Source organism: Hipposideros armiger, unplaced genomic scaffold, assembly GCF_001890085.2.
Source record: "Hipposideros armiger isolate ML-2016 unplaced genomic scaffold, ASM189008v1 scaffold_0, whole genome shotgun sequence".
NCBI classification, from domain to species: domain Eukaryota; kingdom Metazoa; phylum Chordata; class Mammalia; order Chiroptera; family Hipposideridae; genus Hipposideros; species Hipposideros armiger.
Genome location: NW_017731350.1, coordinates 4648166 through 4673262, shown reverse-complemented (window position 1 = coordinate 4673262; position 25097 = coordinate 4648166). Strand labels below are relative to the sequence as shown.

The window sequence follows — 25097 nt, the reverse complement described above, 5'->3', positions numbered from 1 at the left end:
AGCAGCTAAATTAGAAACTCCAGGATAAATGGGTAAAAATGGACTCATAGTGGAAGACTTGAGTACATTTCTGTAAGAATTTGAGTGATATAATAGAAAAAAATTAATGAGGATACAGAAGAATTGAGTAAAGCAATCAGTAAACTTGATAGAATTTTCTAAATAGAACATATAATTTTAGGCCCATTAAACATCTACAAAGTTAATGAAGTACTTGTCAACAAAGAAAAAACTTGGCAAAATTTAAAAAGCAAGGATTTTGCAGGCCATATTTCCTTAATCCCATGCCAATAAAGTTAGAAATAAATAATAAAAAGATTCCTTGACCTCCCTGCAAAATCCCTTAATTATCGGAAGGAACATAGTCTGAGATAACCCTTGGATCAAAATATATATTAAAAAGGAAATTAAAAGGAGGGAAATTGCAAACTATGTAGAAATAAATAAAAGAATAACCTTAAATGTGTTCCCTATTAAAGAAGAAACATGAAAAAAATGAAGCAACTAGATTTCATTTAAGAAATTAGGAAAGCAACAAAAAATAAATCAAAATAAACTGATGCTCTGCCAGCTGACAGCAGCCACATGAATGACCTCATGTAAGATTAGCAGAAGAACTGCCCAACAAATCCCACATCAAATTATTGACCTACAAAATTGGTTGCAAATAAATGATTATTGTTTTAAATCACTAGTATTTGGGGTGGTTTGTTACGCAGCAATAGATAACTGATACAAAAAGGCTCCTCAAGAAGGATGAGGCTCTCTCTTCTCTATTCTACCATAATGCCTCTCTTATCACACCTGTAACACTGGAGTATCTGCCTTTCTTCCCCGCCACACTGGAGTCCTAGAGTATCTTAGTCATCTCAGTATCCCCTGTGCCTATCACATAAGTGTTCAATTGAGCTTTGTTGACCAGATGGCCACACATTTAAATGGGCTATTGCAGAGTTTGAGTCATTGAAAGAGGCCAAGGAGGGAAGCATTTTAAGAAAAAGGAGGAGTGGGGGCAGGCTGCATTCCTGCTCTAATTCCCCCCTCCTTTGTGAAGGCAGGGAGGTGAGAGAACAGCCCGTTCCACACAGCTCTTTAACTATGACCAAGAACGATTTACTTTAGGATCCCAAGAATGATTCCCAAATCTGAGGAGATTTTGTAATGTTCAGGCTACTGCGAATGGAGTGGGCCTCTGCAGGTCTGGGCAATACCTGGGTAAGGGGCAGTTCTCAGGCAGACCCGCTCAGGCATCTAGGCAATTAGCATGGGCTAGAATGCTTGCACCACTTCCAGTCTGTTCCTTCCTCTTCTTTCCTTCCTTCTGACTTTAAATATCCATCCATTTTATTCACAGATAATAACTGAAAGACCACTGTTTGATAAACGTTCTGCTAAGTGATGGGATAAAATCACAAGGTGTGGGAGGTTGGGCGGTATGGAGAGAGAGCACTTTTTGTAAAAAAGATTTTATTGGGGAATTGGGGGAGGGGAACAGCATTGGGGAATCGGGGAAGCAAACAGACAAGTTGCTGTCCTTTTGTTCTTCAGCCTAATTGTGGAGGACGTCGTTTTACTGGCCCATGTTGGTATTATCATTGCGCTTTTCCCAGGTGAGGCAGATCGGTCGCTGGCCTCTGGACGACCGCTCACGGCAGCTCTTGGCAGCTCACACCTGCTGCCAGCCGCTGGCCACACACGGTAGCTTATGGCAGCCCACTGCAGCCCCACTGCAGCCTACGCCATCACCTGCGACTCATGGCTGCCCAGCTCCAGGTCCAGCTGTTGTTCACCATCTTAGCGGTAGAGGGCAGTGTCACTGGCCCTCATGTGGGATCCAAACAGGGGCCCTGTTGCTCAGAGCTGGTGTCCCAAGCCAGCTCTTAACCAACGCGCCACTCGGCTGGCCCGAGAGAGCACTTTTTAATAACTTAAAAAAAAAACATTTTTATAAAACTTTGAAGTGGAAAAGAATGAAATTGAACCCTTACCTTATACAATGTTCAAAAATTAACTCAAAATGGATCAAAGACCTAACTGTAAGAGCTAAAATTATAAAAATATGAGAAGAAAACAAGAAAAGCTTCATAACATTGGATTTGGCAATGATTTTTTGGATATGACAACAAAAGCACAGGTAACAAAAGAAAAAATAAGTAAACTGGACTATATCAAAATTAAAACTTTGTGCATTAAAGGATACTATCAACAGAGTAAAAAGACAACCCATAGAACGGGAGAAAATATTTTCAAATGATATATCTGATAAAGGGTTAACATCCAGAATATGCAAAAACCTCCTACAACTCAACAACAAAATCCCAAGAATCCGATTTAAAAATTGGCAAAGGAATTGAACAGACATTTCTCCAGAGAAGACACTCACATGGCCAATAAGCACATGACAAGATGCTCAACATCACTTTTGTTAGAGAAATGCAAAGCAAAACCACAATGAGATACCACTTCATACCTATTAGGATGGCAATGATCAAAAACCAGAAAAATAACCACTGTTGAAAAGAATGTGGAGAAATTGGAGCCTCTCTGCACTGCTGGTGGGAATGTAAAATGGTGCAGCTATTATGGAAAACAGTATAGTTCTTCAAAAAAAGAAAAAAAGAAAGAATTACCATATGATCCAGCAATTCCACTTCTGGGTATATACCCAAAGTAACTGAAAGCAAGGACTCAAACAGAGATTTGTATACCCATGTTCATAGCAGCATATTCACAATAGCCAACAGGTGGAAACAATCCAAGTGCCCATTGACAGGTGAATAATAAAAAAAATGTGGTAAACACATACAATAGAATATTATTCAGCCTTGAAAAGAAAATTTTGACATGTAGTACAACGTGGATAAACCTTGAAGACATTATGCTAAATGAATAACCAGTCACACAAGGACAAATATTGTGTGATTCCACTTATATGAGGTACCTACAGTAGTCAAATCCACAGAGGCAGAAAGTGCAATGGTGGTTGCCAGGGGCTGGAGGGAGGACCGAATGGAGTGCTCTTGTTTGATGGGTACAGAGTTTCAGTTTTGCAAGATGAAAAGAGTTCTGGAGATGGATGGCTGGTGATGTTTGCACAACAATGTGAGCATACTTAATGCCACTGAACTGGATGGATACTTAAAAGTGGTTAAGATGGTAAATTTTATGTTATGCATACTTTACCACAATTAAGAATAAATAAGAAAGTATAAAAAACACATACAAGTAGAGAAAATAGTATAATTACTCTCAATAGATATGCCCTGTGAAACTATGAGTGCTCTCACACTCATGCCAATGACAAACACTTAAAAAACAAACAAACAAACAAACAAACGCCAAGTAAAGTAGATCAAATAATTCCAATTAAAGAAGAGGATCCCTTGAAATAAGAAAAATTGCTCCCTTAAGTCATTCTCCTTTTTCAGTATCTTCTATCTAGTGTTTTTCAACAAAATTAGGCATTACTTTTTATTTAGGATCTATAGTTTTCTTTTAAAATATAAAAGCTGTCTTTCATAGTCTTCCAATGACTCAATTTCCTTTTCTTCTTAGATATTCTCCTGAAAGAAACAGAACCTGGTTATTATTTATGAGCTGCAAATTATCACCACAGTATGACTCATTCAGTTACCTATTTATTCCATAAACAATGGTGAGTGACTGCCCTGTGCTAGGCACTGTGCTAGGTACTGGAGATATAAGGATGGGGGAGAGTTAGGACCCACTCCCTGAGAGAGGTATAAAAACATCAATTATGTTCCCAGGATCTTTCATAATAAAAAAATTTTTAATAGTCGTAATTCTTTATTTCCCAAATTTTCTATAATTATCATGTATAATTTCTTGATAGAGAAAAATGTAATTAAAAGAAAACAAGTAAAGGAAATAGAAGTGATGAGACATGTAACTGGCTTCTGGGTGGGTACCAGCCTCATCCATCCCACATGAGCATCCAACCACTTCCAAGATAGCCCATCCTTTCCCAGAGCAGTGGGATCCTAGTGGCATGATGTTAGCTGTCTCTTTCTAACTAGTACAAATTCTTTGCAATCTTTGATGGCTGTAAGCAAGAATATATATTTTCTATGATGGTACTTAATTTCTCAATTAACCCTTTAAGATTCAGCTCTCCAGAGCCTTCCCCAAAGCAGAAGTCATTTATTGATTTGTTCAGCAAACATGTACGAGTATTAATTGCCTACTTGACAGTAGATATTCATCTTAGATACTGGAGATAGGAGAATGATTGCAACACAATTCTTGCTTTCTAGGGGCTCACAGTCTAGGTAAAGAAAGAACTATAATGGTGGTCATAATAAAGGTATGCATAAAACACACAGCACAGTGGAGAGACAGATGCCCAAGATCTGACTCAGGTCTTCAATGGTTATTAGGAATTTGCCAGCTGCATGTGAAAGGACAAGAACAGAAAGGGAAAATATTTCAGGAAGACAGAACAGCATGTGTAGAGGCCTGGAAGGCAGAGACTGTATCTTGATCAGCTTTGATTTCCTAGTTTATTAGGATCGTGCACTGCACACGGTATGTCATCACTATTTGTTGAAAGAATGAAGGAATTGCTGCTTTCCTCACTAGTAGAAATAGAAGCTCCTACTATTTCAAAGGAATGTCAAGCAACTCCAAAAAAGTTTTAGAAATCTAAATTTAGGTTAAATATCTAAACACAAACACAATTTATATCATTTATTAAGCTCAACTCTCATAGATATAACTTCTCAGTTCCATATTAGATCTTTACTCAAAAATGTATAGACATGGAAAGGGAATACAGTAGATACCAACAAGCTGGCTGCTTGGCTCACAGTAATTTCTTTTTCTGTAAAGGGTCTCTATATAGGGTGGCCCCCAGCAGCTACATCTCTCTATCTTTTTTAACCGGTTGCCTCCTTCCCCCTACCTCCACCCAGATGAATGATATAAAGGTAAACCATATGATCCAAGACTTGTCAAACGAGGGCCCTAAAATAAACTAAGAGGTAGAATGCGAAGCTTGGCCATGATACCAGGCAGGAGAGGACACGGTTCACAATGGGACAGAACAAACCTGGCCCTCTTAGAAGGAGAGACCACAGGAAAGTTCTAGCAGTGTTCCAGTGCTGGAATCCACTCTCCCCGTGGCTCAGCTGGACCCCATCCTTCCAGTGGTTATGTAAGTAACCCCAGTATCCTTCCAATCAATTCCTCCTTTACGTCCTAGCTGATCTGAATTGGGTCTCTGTCACATGCACGACTGTCATAGGGAACCAAGACAGGCAATGGGAGACAAACTCACCCAGCTTCTCTGTGGCTTCCACACAGACACTAGGATACATGCCCTCGGTGTAAGTTGCCACCAGAAGATACAGCTGGGTCTTCACAACAACCACACCAGTGTTTTCCTGCATAAGAATAAAATAGAGTGTCCTTCTCTTGGTTCTAATAGCAGGACTAGCAGTTATCCTCCAGCCACATTTTTCACCATTTCCTGACTTCCATTTATTCATATATTTGCTTTTGGACTCTCCACTCTTTTCCACTAACTAAGTTGTCTTTCCTCAAAAATTTCAGATTGTTGTCATAGCAGCATGTGTATTTTGAAAAAGTTCCCCAATTGATTGTAATATACCCCTATCTCAATGAGAACAACTGATGTAATGGAAAAATATTATGTTTTGGAATTGGATAGCTCTGGGCTTGAATCCTAGCACCTCCACTTTCTGCTGCATGATTATGGAAGTTATTTAACCTTGTTTGGCCTCGGTTTCTACATCTGTAAAATGAGGCGACTTAAGTTTATAATGTGGATGAAGTGTGCCTAATACATAATTAGGGCACCCAGTAAATGTGAATTTCATCTTAATTCTTTACAGACAACAGAGAGTCAGGAGAGGTTTAAGCACAGAGTGATATCACATTTATTTATGTATGTATGTATGTATGTATGTAATGTATTTATTTATTTATTTAAATGAGGGTGTAGCATATGAAGGATGGACTGCAGTGGAGAGAGACAGTTCAGGCAAGATTTAGATTCTGGAATGAACATGTCTCAAAAACAGGCTTTGTTAGTACTTTCTTTTGCATATGCTTTCCCGGCACTAGACTGCTGTCTCAAACACTGCCATTGCAATAATGGGCTTAGTCTGTTTTATAGATAGGCTCAGAAGAGACACAGAAAATTGAAGTCAAGTTCTTTTCTAAAGGTTTTTACCCAGCTGTTTTCAAATCTTCAATACTCACATTCTTAGCATACAGAGAATAATCATCTGCCCGGACACATTTGTAGTCCTTTTCCTTGAAATACAGTCCTTTCCTTCTGGTTTGCAAAGGGTTCTTGGCAAATCCATTCACAAGTGTTTTGACATCACTGGGCATTACCTGCACAGGTTAAATAGGCTAGAAGTCAGCAAACTATGGCAGGCCAGCCAAATTTGGCCTACTGTTGATTTCTGTAGGCCTGCAAACTAAGAATGGTTTTTACGTTTTTAAGTAGAGTAATACCTTGGTTTGCGAGCATAATTTGTTCTGGAAACAAACTACTCATATTGCAAGACATGGCTCGTTTACCACGTTAAAATGTATTAGAAATGTTTGCTCGTCTTGCAGAACTTGCAAACCAAAGTTTTAGTATAGTTGGGGGGAAAAATCAGAAGAATAATATTTTGTGATGCGTAAAATTAATGAAATTCAAACTTCAGTGTTCATAAATAAAGTTTTATTGGAACACAGTCATACCCATTCTTTCATGTATTGTCTATGGCCGCTCCCCATTACAACTGCAGAGTAGTTATGTGGTTGTGACACAAACCATATGGCCTAGAAACCTAAAATATTTACTATGGCTCTTTACAGAAAAAATTTAAAGCTCTTATGCTCAAACTCGGTTCTTCTTTAAAACTCTGTGCCTAACCTTATTTTTTTCTTACACTGAATCCTGGTGACGCTACACACAGGCTGCGCTCCTGGAGTTTGATGAGGGCTGCGCTGTCCACGTGCTTCGTCCCCAGGAGGGTATCTAACAGTATGTTCTGCAAATGGCTCATGCTCCTTCAGCTCTGATATGGGCTGCAGCTTGAAAGGACCTGCTGTTTCGCGTTTAAAAGGCCTGTGAAGAGAAATCCCCCTAAGATACTTTGGACAGTTAAAACTGTCCTGTGGGGCCGGCAGAGTGGCTCAGTTGGTTAAGAGCTCGCTCAAGAGTTTGAGCTCTGAGCAACAGCGGTTCGAGTCCAGCCCGAGCTGAGCAGCCGCTGAGCTGCCAACAGGTAGCAGGATGGCTCAGCTTAAAAAAAACAAAAACAAAAAAAACTGTCCTGTGTACTTTGAAAAGATGAAAAGTGGAGACCCATTACCTAGTGTCCATCAATACGCAACGAGGGAAATAGAATCATAGGAAATCACCATTCACACAGAGTGGATTAGGAAGTGAGTTTGTCAAATCACAACTCATATTTTTTTAGCTATGTCAATGGTTTGCATCAGCATCATCTGGGATTAAGAAGGAAGAAACAAAAGCCTGCAGGGGTGGAGAAACCACTGAACTACAGAAAGGCTATGATATGCTGGTCATGAGTCCTCACAATCCCTTCCTACTGACCAGGACACTGATCAACACCCTAGGGGACGAAAAACACTTTTGAGTCATTTAAAGCGACATTTTCTGCAAAAGTCACCAAGTCCTCTTGGACCGTTCTCATCTGGCTAAGCTCCACAAATACTTGTCCTTCCAAGGGCTACTGAGGGCAGGCGTCCCTTTCCCATCACTCACTTCACGGTAGTTTGGCCCACGGCGTGGGGATCCCCCAGAGCGGAGCTGAGGAAGATGGAGGGGGGCTAATACCAGTCCTGTGGGCTGGGGAGACGCACAGGAGGCACAGGGGGCTGGGAGAGCGCGGTGGGCCAGGCGGGAGCGGGAGCCACCAAGCTCTCGGGCCAGGAGCCCAACGCTCCACCAGGGACTGGGGTGCCAGGCAGCCGGCCGTCAACGGACGCGGGGAACGGCCAAGTGCCGGCTATTGGCTGCGGCGGTTGCCTGTCACCGGGCAGCACTGCGACTGGGCTGCAAACCGGGACCTGGCGACCCGCGTCGCGCTGCAGGCTTCCCGGGTCCCTCTCCGCCGGACCGGGCCGCGGGAGCGCGGTTGCGCGGGGCTCAGAGACGCGGCGGCCGGGTCGCCGGAGCCAGCCGCCTCGCGGAATCCCGCGTCCCCCGCCCCCCGCGGCGCCGCGCGGACTCGTTGTCGTTGCCGCGGCGGAGGGACCGCAGGGGCCCCGCGTCCCCAGACACTGGACGCGAAACGTTCTCACGTTCCGAGGCGACGGGCGCGAGTTGCCTGGGCCACAGGCCTCGGGGGCTCCCTCTCCCGCTGCAGCCGACGCCCCCGGGGCCGCGGGCCGTCAGCCGGACCCCGCGCGGTGCAGCGGAGACGAAGGCCCTGCCCGTCTCGGGGGGCAGCTGAGGTGCCCGAGCGGCGGCGGCCGCACGCATCGTGCTGGCGGGGACCGGGCGGGCGGGAAGGGCCGCGGGCCTGGGTGCTGCAGGTCTACAGCGGAGCAAGCCCTGAATGCCAGCTTCTCCCACCGACGCGGCCCTCAGGGTATGGGGTTGCTTTGGGGACAGAAAGCTCCCCGTGTCTAAGCAGCGCTGCCTGTGTGGACTGCAGCAGCCACAAAGTTGCGAACTCCTCGTTCGCGGTCATCAGTCTGAAAACGGCTGCAGTGTGACTCCTGGGCCAGGCTGGGAACACACAGACGCCAGCGGGCTCTGTGGTGGAAGGACGTGGGAAGCCTGGAACTGCAGCGGGGCGTGGGTCCGGGCAGCGAGAACCTCCCTGCTTTAAAGGAGGCTGGTTCTGAAGACGTTTTCAGCAGCTATGGTGAAGGCCTCTGGTTAGGGCAAGTGTATAGACGGCTCATGTTCAGAATCCATTCCACGTCCGTTCAGGGTCGCAAAGTATTGATTACTAATTAAAAAGAAGAGAACATAAGATGATTATGAATTCTCATTACTAAATAAGCTAATTTTTTAGTTCTTCTAGGGGCTCTGTTATTTGTGACCACAATGAAAAATTTAGACAACGATGATCGGATAACCGACAGACTTTCCACGCTCAGGAGCTCAAAAGAATGGTTGGCACCACAGCCACTTCCTTTTATAGAGGTACAACAGTATGGCATTTTGAAGTTTATACTTGGGTATTTGCATTGAGAAGTGGCTTGCGCTAAATATATTTTTCTATGTTTTCTATTTCATTCTGCTCTTTACTAGTCCCTTCAGTCTACTAACTTTGTGTTTACTCTTCATTTTCTACCTTCTTAAGGTAGAATATAACAAAGTTATAAAGTTTCTCTTAAGGCACTGCTTCAGCTGTATCACCCAAATTTATACATGATGTGTTTTTGTAAGATGGTAATTTCCTTTTTTCTGAATAGCTTTATTAAGGTATAATTGATATACACACAATATTTTGCATATATTTAAAGTGTATATGTATTTAAATTTTGACATATGTATTCACACATGAAACAATCACCACAATCAAGATAATGACCATATTCAATACTCCCAGTTTCCCCATTGTGTCCCTTGGTCATTTTTCCCTACCTGCCTGCCCTGCCCCCAAGGCAATCACTGATTTGCTTTCTGTCACTAAAGTTTATTTTGCATTTTAAAATTGTTACATAAATGTAATATTTTACAGTATGTATTCCTTTTGTCTGGTGTCTTTCACTCAGCATAATTATTTTGTAATTCATCCATGTTGTTGCATATACTTCATTCCTTTTCTTTTTTTTTCCTGAATGCTATATAACCCAGTTTGTCCATCCATTGATAGACATTTGGGTTGTTTGCAATTTTGGGGTATCACAAATAAAGCTGTGAGGAACATTCACGTACACGTCTTTGTATGGACATACGCTTTCATTTCTCTTGAGTAAATATCTAGTTGTGGAATGGTATGTCATATGGTAAATGAATTTAACTTTTTATGAAGTTGCCAAAGTGTTTTCCAAAGTGATTGTGCTTTTATATTTCCACTGTATGAGAATTCCAGTTGTTTTGCATCCTAGCCAATGTTTGGTAGTTGTGTGTGTGTGTGTGTGTGTGTGTGTGTGTGTGTGTAGTTTTTTAAAATTTGAGACATTCTGAAAGATGTATAATGGCATCTCACTGTAGTTTTAATTTGCATTTTCCAAATGACTACTGATGTTGAGGATCTTTTCATACCTTCTTGCCATTTATATATGTTAATGAAATATTTGTTCACCTAGTTTGTTGATTTTTAAATTGAGCTGTTTTTTTATCTTATTGTTGAAGTTTTATTATTGAGATATAATTCACATACCATAAAATTCACTACTTAGTGTACAGTTCAGTGGTCTTCAGTATATTCACAACCTTGGGCAACCATCACCACTAATTCTGGAACATTTTCATCACCCTGAAAAGAAACCTCATACCCTATAGCAGTCACTCCCCATTCCCTTCTCCCCTGGCCTCTCACAACCACTAATCTACAATACTTTCTCTCAGATTTGTCTATTCTGGACATTTTATACAAATAGAATCATATGGTATGTGGTCCTTTGTGACTAGCTTCTTTCACTTAGCAGACTGTTTTCAGGGTTCATCCATGTTGAAGCACATATCAGTACTTTGTTCCTTGTTATGGCCAAATAATATTCCCTTATAGGATATACCACGTTTTATTTATCCATTCATCAGTGGACGGGCATTTGGGTTGTTTCTAGTTTTGGCCATTATGAGTAATGCTGCTATGAAAATTTGTGTGTAAGTTTTTGTATGAACATATGTTTTCAAGTCTCTTGGGTAGATAACCTAGGAATGGAATTGCTATGCCATATGGTAACTATGATGAACTTTTTGAGGAACTGGCTATTTCCTGAAGTGACTGTACCATTTTCCATTCTCATCGCCAATGTATGAATGAGGAGTCCAATTTCTCCACTGCTTGGATTTCATTGAACCACTTACATCTGTGGGCTTATAGTTCCCAACAACTTGGGAAAAAATTTCAGCCATTATTTCTTCAAATGTTTTTTCTATTCCCCCCACTTTGGGAAATACAATTATACGTATACGACGTAACAGCCTGCTTGAAATCATCCCAAAGCCCACGGACACTCTGTTCATTTTTTTCAGACTCTTTCTCCCCTGCATTTCATTTTGGATAGCTTCCATTGTTATGATTTTTAAGTTTACTAATCTTCTGTAATATCAAATCTGCCAATAAGCCTGTCTGGTCTATTCTTCATCTCAGACATTATAATTTTCATCCCAAGAAATTTTATTTGGGTCTTATATCTTTCCCTGTCTCAAAACCTCTACTGTTTCAAAGCTCTAGCTTCCTGAACTTATGAACTACAGGTATAATAATTATTTTAATGTCCTCTAATAAATATATCGTCTGTGTTATTTCTGGGGTAGTTTTGATTGATTTTCTTCTTCTTTGTATGCCTGTTTTTGTTTTTTTTTAATTGGATGGCAGAAATTGTGAATTTTTCCTTGTTGAGTGCTGGATATTTCTGATTTCCCATAAATATTCTTAAGCTTTGTTCTGGGATGCAGTTAAGTGACTTGACATAATTTGGTTCTTTCAGGTGTTGCCTCCACGCTTTGTAAGGCAGGAGCACAGCGGCATCTAGTATGTGGCTAATTTTGCTCCACAACTTACAGAAAATCCCTCCAAGCACTCAACTCTGTGCTTTGTGAATCATGGAGTTTTTCACTATGGTTGATGTTAAGGGGAATAACTCCTGGGGCTGTATCACCTCTAGGAATCATTCCCCTAATCCTTTCATGTGCTTCTCAGCCCAGTGTTTCTTTGGGTAGTTTCTCCACTTGCATATAATGCTCAGCATTCAGCAGCGGAATCCAGGGGAACCCTCTATACACCTAACCCTCTGCTGGTCCCCTAAGCTCTTTCTTTGTGTAACTCTCCTCCCTCTAGTACTCTGCCCTATGAATGATAGCTGCCCTGGCCTCTCCAGACTCCCGGCTTCCCTTCCATTTCAGGGAGACAGCTAGTTTCTACCAGATATCCATCTCTGTGCCAGTTTGGAAATTCTTTCCAGGTACTAAACTGAGCCACTATAGGGCTTAGTTTGCTTTCTGTTTCTCAGGGGCCACTGTCCTTCTTTTTTTCCAAGTGTTGACTACCGTCTAGTTTCTCCCTGCTTTTTTGGTCAGTCTCTAGTGTCTTCAGGTTGTTGGTTTTTATATTTTTGTCTAGAATATTAAGTCAGTACCCATCTTGGTTTAGAGAATAACAGATTTTCCAGGATGGCAACTCTGTGGGGCAGAAAGAACACAGAAAATTAATTGGGATAAGTGTGTTTGAAGCGAGGGGGAGTATTTTGAGGAGGAGTAATGGCAATGTGTTTTTTACTTTTACTGTAATAAATTTGTTTTTATTTAAACATTCACCATATTGTTTGATCACACCTTGTATATAGCATAATACTGTTTTTAACCATTTTTAAGTATATAATTTAGTGACATTAATTACATTCACATGTATTATAGAAATAAACCTCTTGTATTTTCTGGTAATTGTGGAAGATTTATTATGAAAATGGAAAAAATTAATGTTATGAACTATTTCCTGAAGATTGTGTTGCTTTAAAATCTGAAAGTGTGACTTGTATATAAAAATGTTAATATTTGATAGCTATAATGACAAAATGAGTTCAAACAGAGTTCACTAACGACCAAATGAATTCAAATAGAAGCCTCATTTTATCCATTTTAACCTGTAAAGGTAAAAGAATTTTACAGATGTGAAAAAAGATGTGTTTTACCAACCATATGACTCTGGGCAAGTCATTTGTCATTGTCGGGACTCAAAAATGTTTGATCTGAGTTATTTTTTGCCTTAGAATGAGCTGTAGCTTAAAGAAAAAAGATTCAAATATGCTTTAAAAATACTTTATGATATGATTTTAGGTACAAAAACTGGATTTACAGAGAACTTTCCAGGGATATTTCTATCACATAAAATGAGTCAAGATAGCGTTAATAGTTTGATTTTTTAAGGTTTAATTTTAAAATTTTCATTCTGTCATTTTAGGAATTAGCTAGTGAAGATATTGATGTAGCTACGACATCAATATTATATAGAGAACATTATGTAATTAAGGTAAGAATTGGCTATAGAATGTGTCAATTAAAAATATTTTTTTTCCCATTTTATATGTAGTGCATAGTATTTATAAAAATTTTAGAAAATATAGAAAACAGAATTAAAAACACTCATTAGCCACTAGGATTAACCTTAAGAGGTCTCTGAGATTGCTTTAATTGACTTCCTCTCTTCCTATACTTTGTGGAGATTCTTTCACAGATACCTTATAAGAGTTTTTCCCTTCTCACTTGTTCCTTCATCTTAGTGGGGCTTCCATGGAGTCACTGTGCATTCTCAACAGCTTTAAGAGTTGTTATGGGAACACAGTGACCGATTATTACTCAGACATACCTAGGTAAGAACAAAGCTAACTGTAGCAGGATGGGTTTAATTATAAGATAAGACACATGTCCATGTAAGTACATTAAACCCTGGAGTGGGTAACCTGTTTTTGTTTTTAAGAATTATTTTAGAGTTGTTTAAAAGGGAAAGGAGCTATTCATTTAGATTGTTGAAGTGTTCTATGACCTGAAGTTTGAGAGGGATAATCCCCACGAAGAAGGAAGCTCTCAGGGTTTTTTGTCTTTCTTCTGTCATTTTGAATTTTATCTTGTTGATCCTACTAATTACATAATTTCATTTGCTAGATAAAAGGTGGATAAGTTTTGTTGAGAATGATGTAGTTTGTAGCCTAAATCAGGCATTTTCTCTGCAGGCTACTTGCCATTTGGGCCAGGCTGTGCTACACTTCTGTCTCTGCTTTTGTCTCTTTTTTTCCCCCCACAGAATATTCTTCCACCTTCTGTCATCCTTTCTCCTCCTAGATAATTCTTCATTCCTTAAGGCCATCTGAAAGGTCTCCCACTTTGGGAAGTTTTAAAATTTTAATCATGTTCCCATTGTGGTAAAATATATATAACAAAATTTGCTATTTTTAACCATTTTAAGTGTACAATTCAGTGACATTAATTACATTTACATGTTGTACAACCATCACTGCTGTTTCCAAATAGATGGATCTGTGCAACCATCACCACTACCTATTTCCAAAACTTTTTCATCACCCCAACTGAAACTTCATACTCATTAAGCAATAACTCCCCGTTCTTCCCTCTCCCAGCCTCTGGTAACCTCTAATTTACTTTCTGTCTCTATGAATTTGCCTATTCCAGGTATCTTATGTAAGTGGAATCCTACAATATCTGCCTTTTTATGGCTGGCTAATTTCACTTGGCATATTGTTTTCAAGGTTCATTTATGTTGTAGCATATATCAGAACCTCATTCCTTTTTATAGTTGTGTATTATTCCATTGTATATGCCATATTTTGTTTATATGCATTCATCTGTTGATGGACACGTGGGTTGCTTCCATTCCACCTTTTGGCTATTGTGAACAATGCTGCAGTAAGTATCTGTCTGAGCCCGTTTTTAATTCTCTTACATATATATAACTTACTGTATTGTCTCTCCTCCCACTGTTCTGTAGATTTGTTTTGTAGTCTGTCTCCCCAGGGAGAGAAGGCATGTTGTCTAATTTATCCATGTATTCCTTGTTTCCAGTATAGTGTGTGTCACACAGTAGAGGCCAAGTAAATGACTGAATTAATGAATGACTGTGGATTATTCTTAGGAATATAAATGCAGTTTAAATTTTAGAATAAGAAAGCTTTAACATAATTTGTCTTTTCTATCATTGTTTACTAGGAACTAGATAAGTGTTTACAACATCATGACTTCTTAAATGCAAGAAGAAAAGAGATGTTATATAAAAGATGGGTTGCCCGTGTGGCAGATCCTCTCCAGAAGAAAATTTTAGAAAAAGTTTGTTCACATAAGAAGATTAAACAAAGGAGACAAGAGGAATCAGATAGTTTTTTAAAATATGTAAATAAAAAGGTATTAAGAGATCATTTGATACTTTTTTCAGTTGTTTTAAAAACTATGGTTATCTTTATAATTATCCAAGCAGCCTGCCCCTCTCTACTCTACATATGTGTAATCTACACTCAGTTGTAGCATATACTATTCTTAAATCCAGGACATGTGGAAATGATGGAGGGGGGAAGTTAGATCTGGATTCAGATGAATACATTAGGATCATTCTTGTTTGTTGTTCCCATGTAACTATTACTTTTATATACTAATTAAAACAATTTGGACTCTAGGTTCAGGACACACACATACACACACACATTTGTTCTGGAACTTGATTATTTACAAAGCTATAAAATATTTCTGTTCTCCTGGCATTTTAAAGAGATCTGAGATGTTTGAACAGCAAGCATGTAAGAACAAATTCCCAAATCTTTCAGTGTTCCAACATTTTTTATTAAAATCTTGCAAATTTTAAGTAAATTCCTTTTATCACTATAGTATTTATTACTTGGATATAATTTCAAATTTGGTCTTCCCTTCTCTTTTGCATTTGTCACTGATGCCATTTTGAAGTACAAGAATGGAACTGTATGTTTCACAAGTCCTGTTATGCTAAAAATTAATTGCGCATCTCTTGTTCTTATATGTGGTTTATTTCCTTCCTATAGGGAAATGCATTTATAGAGCATTATGATCCAAAAGAGTATGATCCTTTTTATGTGAGGAAAGAAGACGTGAATTTTCTGAAGGTAGGATAGATTTTTTTATTTTAACTCGAATTATGTAGTTGGTTTTTTTGAGCAGCCCTAATATATGAGTCACCCTTTAGTGATTCCCTAAGAATGTAGTAGCATCCTAAGAATAGCTTCTCATTTCCATATTGTAGAAAAAGAACAAAAAATCCAAAGTCCAAAGTAAATTAAACCTCTGAAAATTTTGAAAATATTATATAATAATTGGATAACAAGGTCTGACAATTAAGTTGGTGAACTCATCCTAGAAAAAGTGCTACATACCTCATTGCTGAATATCACTATGGTCACCTTTGAAGTACTCCCCTTGGGAAGCTATGCACCGATGCCAGTGCCTCGTCCATCCTTCAAAGCAATTTTGGAACTCTTTTTCTGGAATGTCCATCAGAGCTGTCGCTGTATTATCCTTGATGTCCTGAATGTCATAAAAATATCTTCCTTTCAATATTTCCTTTATCTTCGGGTAAAGAAAGAAGTCTTGGGGGCCAGATCAGGGGAGTAGGGAGGGTGTTCCATTACAGTTATTTGTTTACTGGCTAAAAACTCCCTCACAGACAGTGCCATGTGAGCTGGTGCATTGTCGTGATGAAAGAGCCACAAATTGTTGGCAAAAAGTTCGGGTCGTCTAATTTTTTCACGCAGCGTTTTCAGCACTCCCAAATAGTAAACTTGGTTAACTGTCTGTCCAGTTGGTACAAATTCATAATGAATAATCCCTCTGATATCAAAAAGTTAACAACATCGTTACAAGTTCGTGAACTTAATTGTCTGACAGCGTACTAACTAGTAAGATAGCTAGTAAGGGGCAATATTGGGACTTGAAACCAGATCTTTTTGATACCCAAATTCCACTCTATTCTTTTACCATGCTGTCTTTCTAAATCAAGCTGAGAGGTGACATCTTAAGGTAAGCTGAGCACACTGAAATTACAGCAGCAGTTCTCAAAGTGAAGTACATAGACCTGTGAAAGCCCTGAAACCTTTTTAGGGGTCCACTCGGCCAAATCTTAATGGTGCCAAATATTATTTGCCTTTTTCATGTGTTGACATTTGCTCTGATGGTGCAAAAGTAATGGTGCATAAGACTGCTGGTGACTTAGAAGAACTTAAGTCAGTGTTACCAAATATACTTCATATTCTTTATTGTCATGCATTTGCAGTAAAAAAAATTCAATTTTACTTAATATTCTTGATCAAGTAGTAAAACTTATTAATTTTATTAATTCTTGCTCCTTTTTAATATTCTGTGTGATGAATGGGAATTATGCAAAGAACACTGCTGCTGCATACTGAAAAACAGTATGATTGAACTGTGAGCTAAACTGGCTGATTTTTTTTTCATGGAACACCATTTTTACTTGAAAGAATAACTTTTAAAACTATGGTTATTAAATCTTGGGTATTTGGCAGACATTTTCTGGAAAATTCACAAAATGAGTCTGTCACTTCAAGAAAAACAACTGACAATATTTGTTGCCGATGACAAAATGTGAGCTTTTAAGCAAAAAATTTGAATTTTGGAAAAATCATATTTACCGTCAGGACTGTGAAAGCATCCCAATACTCAAAGACTTTACTGATGGCATTGGTAATAATATTAATGAATGTGATTACTGTATAATGAAATGTATTAACATTTGGAAGATTTCACATAACTCAGTGATCCGAGCTTTTCCAAACAAACAATTCATGACATGGATGAACGATCCATTCCAAGTTCAAGTCAGACCAATGGATTTTAATGTAGCAGAGTTTGAATAATTTATTGATATAGTTTCAGATTCTACATCAGAACCAACCTTTAAGAAACTATCACTTGTGGAGTTTGGGTTTGGTATCTAAAAAGAATATCCACAATGATCTGAAGAGGCTATTAAACTAACCACAGCTGGAGGGTCTTGATAGGAGATGTATTGGAGTGCCCTATCTCAGTTATGGTTAAATATATATTAATAGTGGTTAGACTAACATTAGTTTGTAGATACTGTATCCTTGATTCTTCTGGCATAACAGCCATAAATGGATATTTAGGGTTGACTGAAACAGACCTGAAACTCAGTCCTCAAAGAAGTGCTTTTCTTGTAGGTTACCATCCCACCACTTCGTGATCCTTTGAAAAAGGCACAATATAACAAAGATGATGAAAAAAGAACTCTCCTTCAGTGTGAGACTGGTACTTACTTTCTAATTGTTATGTGATTTCATAACCCTGGAATAATGGGAATTGCATTTAAGTGTGCTAATTTAGGTTACTGATCTTCTTGCAGGCAAAATATATACGATGAAAGAATTTAAAGAGGTTGAGAAGGCCAAAATGTACTCCAGATTCCCAAGAATTTCTAATACAAGGCACTTTATGACTCCAAATGAGTGGCTTAAACTGCCTACAAGCTACATAGAAAGTGAATTTTGTAAAAGGAGCAGGTAATGGTTAACATTATAGAAATTATGAAACCTATTGGAATTGGAAAACTTTCTGAGACAGAGATATAAATTTTGTCTTAGTTATGATTCTTTTTAAAATTTGTTTTCAATGAGAAATATACTGTAATTCTTGTCTTTGTTCTTCTGTATGTCATGTTTCTTTTTTCTTGGGTACTTTCAAGATTTTTACTTTGTCTTGGGTTTACATTAGCTAGACTATGATGTGTATAGGTATTTTTTTCCTTTTCTTTCTGTTTATTTTAGTTAGGGTTCTCTTAGATTCTTCTATCTGTGATGTGATATCTTTCATTATTTTTTGGGGAAATTCTAGGCCATTGTCACTTCAAATATTTCCTATGCCCCATTCTTTGTTTTTAGTTCTGAGACTCCAATTATATCTATGTTAGACAATTTGATGCTGTCCTATAGCCACATAGCTCTTAGATACTCTTTGTTTAAAAATTTTTTTTCTCCTTGTATTTCAATTGGACCATTTCTACTTACCTATCTTTAAGTTCACTGAGTCTTTCCTCAGCTGTGTCTCACATACTGACGAGCCTATCAGAGGAATTCTTCATCTCTGATGTGATGATTTTTATTTCTAGTATTTCCATTTGATTTTTTGCAGTTTTCATTTCCCCTGAAATTCTCTGTTTATACATGTTGTTCACTGTCCCATTAGATTGTTTAATATATTAATCATAGTTATTTAAATTCCCTATCTGATTGTTCCAACATTAGGGTCATTTCTGAATCTGGTTCTGATGATTGCTTTATCTCTTGACAGTGGGTTATTCTGTTTTGTCTTTTTGGGGCATGTCTTGTAAATTTTTGATTGAATGCCCTTCTCAGATATATTAATACAGAAACCCCTTTTGTCATTAATAATGCTTTGCACACTAATATAGATGTTTGCTATACCCATTTATTTTCTTTTACTCAAATCACATTTAAAAATCCACATTTTCTAGGAAAACACATTCTGATTAAATTAGGGCTGGACTGATCCTTTCCATGAATTCTTTGTATGGACATCTGCATGCCAGGTGTGCTGAGCATGTTAGTTAGAAGAATGGCCAGGGCTCTTGGTTTCAGACAACTGAATCTACACTACAAAAGGATTCCATTTTTGAGGATTTATACTGCTCACAGAATCATTGGGAGGTCTTAAGAAACAGGGCTGAGTTTCAGGAATAACTCCCAAACTCACGTGCAGAACTGGTTGGCAGAGGTATGTGTTGTTCCTGCTATGATCAGGAAGCTGCAGAATCAGGGGGGTGCTGCTCCAGCTGCTGGCCTCAGAACCACACCAGCTCTGCTGTGATCTGTGCCAGCAGATGGCTGCCCCTCTGAGGGCCAGTATCACCCCCGTACTCTACTCTCGAGTGGGGGCAAGACTGGAAGGATCTAAAGGCACCTGTCTGCCACCTTATGGCAAGAGAGGCTGGGAAATGGAGTTGTGTGGGTTCTCTCTGGGAAACACATTTTATATTTATGCTTGTAAATGGCACAGTCTCTATGGCTTCTTTTTACGTTAGTGTATGCACTCCCAGTGTGTAGGGAGTGCTTTAAACTTTGCCTAGCTGAGTCTAGTTTCTCAGTCAACAGTAAACCAATCTCCAGCATGGTTTCAGCAACTTACACACCCAAAAATACACACAAGTTTGAAGTTATGGTATTTTGGACAATATACATAGATGTCAATATATAACAAAAATTTCTGGAAGAGTATAAGCTAGTATTGTTTTCAAAACATCCTCACGCATGTTATCTTGTTAAAGGTTAAAAGTGAAAGTGAATTTTAACGTTACTAGTTTTGATTTGAAACCCTCGGCAAGACCTCCTCATCTTCTGGAATCCCAGGAAGAAGAAAAAGCAGTTAGTTACAAGTAAGCCTGTTGTTCTATAGCTTTGCTCTTCTTTTATTTAAGATGCTTGGCTATGTTTCCACCCTTTGCCATCCTTTTAAGTTGCTGGAGTCAGTGCCCAGGCATATGAAAGACTCCTGGGGAATGACACCAGGCATGTCCCACCACTGTGTCTGGATGAGGCGGCAACTGTCCTCAGCTCTGGTCTTTTTTTTTTTTTTTTTTAATTTGGGAATTGGGGGATGGGAGCAGCGCTGGGGAATTGGGGGAAGGGGAACAGACAAGTTTCTGTCTCTTTGTTCTTCATTCTAGTTGTGGAGGACGTTGCTTCACTGGCCCTAGTTGGCACCATCATTGCGCTTCTCCCGGGCGAGGCAGATCAGTCGCCGGCTTCTGGACGGCTGCTCACTGCGGCTGCTGGCCGCTCACGCTGGCTGCTGGCTACACACGGTAGCTCATGGCNTTCTGGACGGCTGCTCACTGCGGCTGCTGGCCGCTCACGCTGGCTGCTGGCTACACACGGTAGCTCATGGCAACCCACTGCCACAGGGGCTGCAGGCCTACACCAGCGCCGGCGACTCACTGCAGCCCAGCTCCAGGTTGAGCTGTTGTTCAGCATCTTAGCTGTAGAGGGCAGTGTCACTGGCCCTCTAATGTGGGATCCGAACCGAGGCCCTTTGGCGTCCCAAGCCAGTTCTTAATCAACGCGCCACTCGGCCAGCCCAGCTCTGGTTTTAAAGAATGAATAGCTAACATATTTAGAACTAACAAGCACAGACATAGGAAAACATTGTTAACAACTCATATTCAAAGTGAGATTTTAATTGGAGCAGTAAAAACGGTATCTTGGACTAGTTTTGCTGGGTAGTGGCTGTTACAGTATTGTACCCAGAGTGAAGAGAAGTTATAAGCAGAGAAGTGGTACAGACTCCTGTGTGTGCAACATGAGGAATCATCTCAATGAACTGGTTATGGAATTAAGAGTAAGAGACTTCTCCACATAGCCACATAGCTTGTTAAAGGTGTGTAACCTGTTAACTATCTGATAAAAAGTAATGGGATCCCTCAGACTTTGATGGAGGGAATGTAAAGGATGTGATGGCTTTGGAAAACAGTCTGGCAGTTTCTCAAAAGCTTAAACATTAAATTACCATGTGATCCAGCAATTCAACTCCTAAGTTTCTACCCAGGAGAAATGGAGACATGTCCACATAAAGACTTGTACCTGAGTGAGTGTTCATGGCAGCATTATTTACAATTGCCCCAAACTGGAAATGACCCAAAAGTTCATCAATTGGTGAAAGGATAAACAAAACGTGATGTATTTACATATGGAATACTATTTGGCAATTAAAAGGAAAAGAAGTACTGATACATTCTACAACAACATGGATGGACTTTAAAACTATTATACTCAGTGAAAGAAGACAATCACAAAAGACTATTGTATGATTCTATTTATATAAAATGTCCGAAAAAGCAAATCTATAGAGACAGGAAACAGATTACTGGTGGCCTAGGGCTGGGGCTGGGAACGAATGACTGACTGTAAATAAGCGTGATGTTTTGGACTCATACAAATGTTCTAAAATTATATTGTGATGATGGTTGCACAACTCTGTAAATATACTAAAAATCATTGGTGTGGACACTTAAAATGGGTGAATTTTATGGTGTGTAAATTATGTCTCAGTAAAGCTGTTGATAATAAAAAAAGACTCTGGCAAGGTGGAAGAAAAATGAGCTCATATGAGCTCATAGGAGGCTGGCTACAATTCTCTGTTCCTAAAAAGCCCCCAAGTAAGCTGCAGTGGTTTCCTTTTCCTTTTTCTGAATAGGTTCAGAATTTGATGAATAAATACAGTGTGGCAGAAGCTGGGGGCTTTTAGAGATGCTTGGTGCTGGCCTGGCCAGCAGACAGAACTACTCACTGCCTCATGAGGAACTTAGTGACTTACAGTAGGAACAGATGACCGCTGGAGATGGAGCGGGCCATTGTGGGCTTCTCGGTGTGTCTGAGGTGTGGTGTGACAATCTGCTGCTTTTTGCATGGGAGCTGAGATTGAGGGATGATGGGAAGTATTGACACGAAGCCCTACTACTCACCTGGCAGCTGAAGCCTTAAAAGATGGAATGTTCAGATCACTCTTGTATAACTAGGTTCCAAAAGCGTAAGTTCCTCTGCAATCTTTAACTGCCATGGTCTCTGACTGACCTGTTTGGGTCAGGTTTTAGGATAATAAACATCTTAATCCTATTTAATTTCTGTTTGTGGTATAAAAGGAGGGGTTTTGTCCTCAAATACCTCTCCTAGCAGAGTGAGACCTAGACATGAAGAATACTGCACTGTTGAAGTACGTATGGCTTACATTTTAGACTAAAGGCTTAAGTCTATGAACTCCCCCTGGGATAAGCAGGAGGAAGATTAGATTCTCTTCTGTGAATGAGGATCAGGGGTGGAGAAGGCATATTTGTCTTTGGCACAGTTAGACCTGCCCAGGGGAGGCACATGGACAATTCTGTGAACGGCCATTTACTCTGAAAGACCCTCACTCAGCTTATTAGGCAGCAAAGAGAGTTCAGATGAAAATATTACTGGAGCCAAGTAATGCCATTTACTTGGGTTTCCTTTTCATAAAAACATGCAAATTCATATAGAACTCATCAGATTTAAATAAAAAATTAAATGCTACAATTGAGTTCACCATTAACGAGAACTCTTTCCTTTCTGGTTCCCTCCCTACAGAAACAAGGAGTCATGCTGTCTGGAAAAAGAGCCTCTGTGTTGTCAGGAGGGAAAGAATCCAAGTCCTAAGGAGGACAGCTCTGAGGGGCACTTTCCTTCCTTGACCCCTGGCCAGGAGGAAGAGTGGGATGATGACCAGGACGCGGTGAGCGCTGCGGGAGTCCCGTTTTGCAATACACAAGGCAGCAACTGCTGATACCAAAATCTGAGCAGCTGGGAGCATCTCCGTGTGGCGGGCTTCTAGGAAGAGAGGAGGCAGTGCACCTGCCCTTCCCACCCACCAAAAAAGAAAAAGAAAGGTGAGGGAGAGAGTAGGAGAGACTGAGGCAGGTTTCCTTTCTCAGAGGGAATGGACAGAGCTGCCTCTGGGACCTACACAGCGGAGGTGCCCTCTAGTGGGTGGGCTATGGGGCACCTCGCTCCCTCCTGAGTTTGAGCCCGTCTCTCTCTCCACCATCTCTACCATCTCACTACCAATTTACCACTTGCCACACCCAAACCAGGCCCAAACGTTTGTTCCCCTTAATCCAGCAATGACAGGCAGAACGTTTTCTACAGGACTATATACTAAAGTAGTAAAATTGAAGAAATAAAGTAAAAGCCTCAACGTTTACAATGTAAAATGTATAGAAGTATCGGTGCTCGCTGAGCACAGACTCCTCATCCTAGTGTAACTACAGTTAAACTTGGTGGCCACGTGACTGGTCTAGCCTGGCCGACTTCCCTCCAGGCCTAGGGGCCATTTCTCCCCTTCCGTTCTCTTCTCCACATGCTGTGTCCCAGGGCTCTGGAGTGTAGCCTCTTTCAGGAGTGGGTTCCAGGAGCAGTCACAGCCCACCCTCCCCTCTCCCAGTTAGAAATCAACACGGGAACGGTTTGTTGGTCTGAGTAGACAGTCAGTGTTTCCTTTTTCTTTTTGCCTGTCTCTCTATGTCCCCACTCCCACCGTAAAGAATAAAAGAGCTACTTTTTTCCCCCCTCACTCATAGTAAATGTATTAAAACTATTTTGTGGTTTAACTCCTATTACTGTCATATTTTAGTACCCTCCAATGTGCTTCCTTTCATCCTCAAAATGTAACAAGTGCCTATTCTGAGCCAGGTAGTGTTTAAGGGGCTGGAGACAGTGTTAAACAAAATAGATAAAGCTCTTATCTCGAGGAGCTTAGATTATGATGGGGGAGACAGACAATGAACAAATGAATCAGTATTTAATATCCTGTGAGCTAGTAGTCAGTGCAGTGAGGAAAGTAAAATGGGGAAAGTGGGGCAGAACAGCTACCCCAACAGAGTAGATTTAATGGATGGTGAGGAAAGAAATTTATGCTGCTTTACAATCATACCCTACAAACCCTCCTTATGTACTGTAATGGTTGTAGGTATCTTGAATTTAACCAGCCCCAAATAGGATCATTTCTTACTTTTGCACTTCTGCTCCTCTTCCTGCCAACCTGCTTTCACTCCAAATTTCCCCTAGTTTCTTGAATAGGACCATAATCCAACCAGGCCCCATCAGGACAAAAACCTAGGCATCGTCGTTGAGTCCTTGCTTTCACTCACCTGCCATGTGTAACAGGTAATGAGCTCTGTCGGCTCGTTCACTCCTGGTTCCTCGCTACCATCACCGGCTCAAGCCACTGTGCTCTCATCTGGCCTAGCGCACTCGCCTCCTCACTGGTCCTCCTGCTTCCGCTCTCACCCCTGATTAATCTATTCTCCATGCAGCAGCCATATTCTTTAAAAATGTTAATGAGATTAGATTTCTCCCCTACTCAAAACTTTCAAATGGCCGCCCCTGACATTTTGGATTTTTCCCCCCTTATCATGCCTCTAACCCCCTATATGATCGGGCACCTGTCTCTTCTGCAGTCCTGCCTCCCGCCTCTTCCTCCTCACTCATTATGTTCCAGCCTCACTGGCTTTCTCTTGTTCTCTGCACTTGCCTACCTCGCTCCCATTTCAGGCTTTTGCCTCTGCCAGGAAGATGCTTGCCCCAGATCTCTCCACGTCTCAGCTCCTCAGTTCACTCAGACCTCTGCACAGATGTCACCTCTTCAGAGAGGCCTTCTCTGACTTCTCAAAATTGTCCCTCTCATCCTTCCTACCCCCTTCACCCGTGAAGAGGTGGGATACACTTCTCAAATGGAGGGCAGGACAATCTGTCAAGCGTAAGAGGAAAAAAGGCACAGCACATGCATATAGACAGATGAAGCTATTATGGCTTGGTGAATTTTGTGAAGGAAGATTGTTTACTTCTGTTTACTTCATTTTCTCAATGAAGTG

General features: G+C 40.2%; 3 protein-coding genes across 11 annotated transcripts in view; 2 read left to right on the top strand and 1 right to left on the bottom strand.

Moving 5' to 3' along the window:
* FAM228B (family with sequence similarity 228 member B) overlaps positions 1-23091 on the top strand; it is a 33947-nt gene extending 10856 nt beyond the window's left edge. For 4 of the 7 annotated variants that reach the window (XM_019648999.1, XM_019649300.1, XM_019649067.1 and 1 more), the window contains 9 exons: positions 3556-3655; positions 9033-9163; positions 13095-13163; positions 14855-15046; positions 15694-15774; positions 17863-17950; positions 18045-18201; positions 19983-20090; positions 22816-23091. In XM_019648999.1, the coding sequence (XP_019504544.1) occupies positions 9065-9163; positions 13095-13163; positions 14855-15046; positions 15694-15774; positions 17863-17950; positions 18045-18201; positions 19983-20090; positions 22816-23011 (990 nt within the window). In that variant the 5' untranslated portion in view covers positions 3556-3655; positions 9033-9064 and the 3' untranslated portion in view covers positions 23012-23091. Of the gene's footprint in view, positions 1-3555; positions 3656-8375; positions 8464-8646; positions 8880-9032; positions 9164-13094; positions 13164-14854; positions 15047-15693; positions 15775-17862; positions 17951-18044; positions 18202-19982; positions 20091-22815 lie in introns of those variants that run through there. The other 3 variants (XM_019649214.1, XM_019649458.1, XM_019649142.1) reach the window with 3 other exon arrangements.
* PFN4 (profilin family member 4) lies at positions 3199-7934 on the bottom strand. 3 transcript variants are annotated; one of them, XM_019649878.1, is made up of 4 exons: positions 6930-7203; positions 6244-6381; positions 5297-5402; positions 3199-3563 (listed from the first exon to the last, which is right to left on the bottom strand). In XM_019649878.1, the coding sequence occupies exons 1-4, from the start codon at positions 7044-7046 to the stop codon at positions 3535-3537; spliced, it is 390 nt and encodes a 129-aa protein (XP_019505423.1). In that variant the 5' UTR covers positions 7047-7203; the 3' UTR covers positions 3199-3534. The 3 variants fall into 3 exon arrangements, with proteins under 3 accessions (XP_019505423.1, XP_019505342.1, XP_019505252.1); XM_019649797.1 differs by lacking the exon at positions 3199-3563 and adding an exon at positions 7772-7934 and having other exon boundaries at positions 3663-5402; positions 6930-7108; XM_019649707.1 differs by lacking the exon at positions 3199-3563 and having other exon boundaries at positions 3663-5402.
* Positions 7466-8655, top strand: LOC109391602 (translation initiation factor IF-2-like). Its single transcript, XM_019659298.1, has 2 exons — positions 7466-7474; positions 7847-8655. Exons 1-2 carry the CDS (start codon positions 7466-7468, stop codon positions 8639-8641), a joined length of 804 nt encoding a protein of 267 aa, XP_019514843.1. The 3' UTR covers positions 8642-8655.
* Positions 23092-25097: the final 2006 nt, after the last annotated feature.

Bases quoted from the DNA above. Each gene is read 5' to 3' on its own strand.
- PFN4 (XM_019649797.1), bottom strand. From the start codon at position 7,046: ATGAGCCATTTGCAGAACATACTGTTAGATACCCTCCTGGGGACGAAG. The intron at 6,382-6,929 runs GTAAGAAAAAAA...TAACCTGTGCAG, and splicing joins TAGCGTCACCAGGATTCAGT to GTAATGCCCAGTGATGTCAA. The intron at 5,403-6,243 runs GTGAGTATTGAA...ATTCTTATGCAG, and splicing joins ATTCTCTGTATGCTAAGAAT to GAAAACACTGGTGTGGTTGT.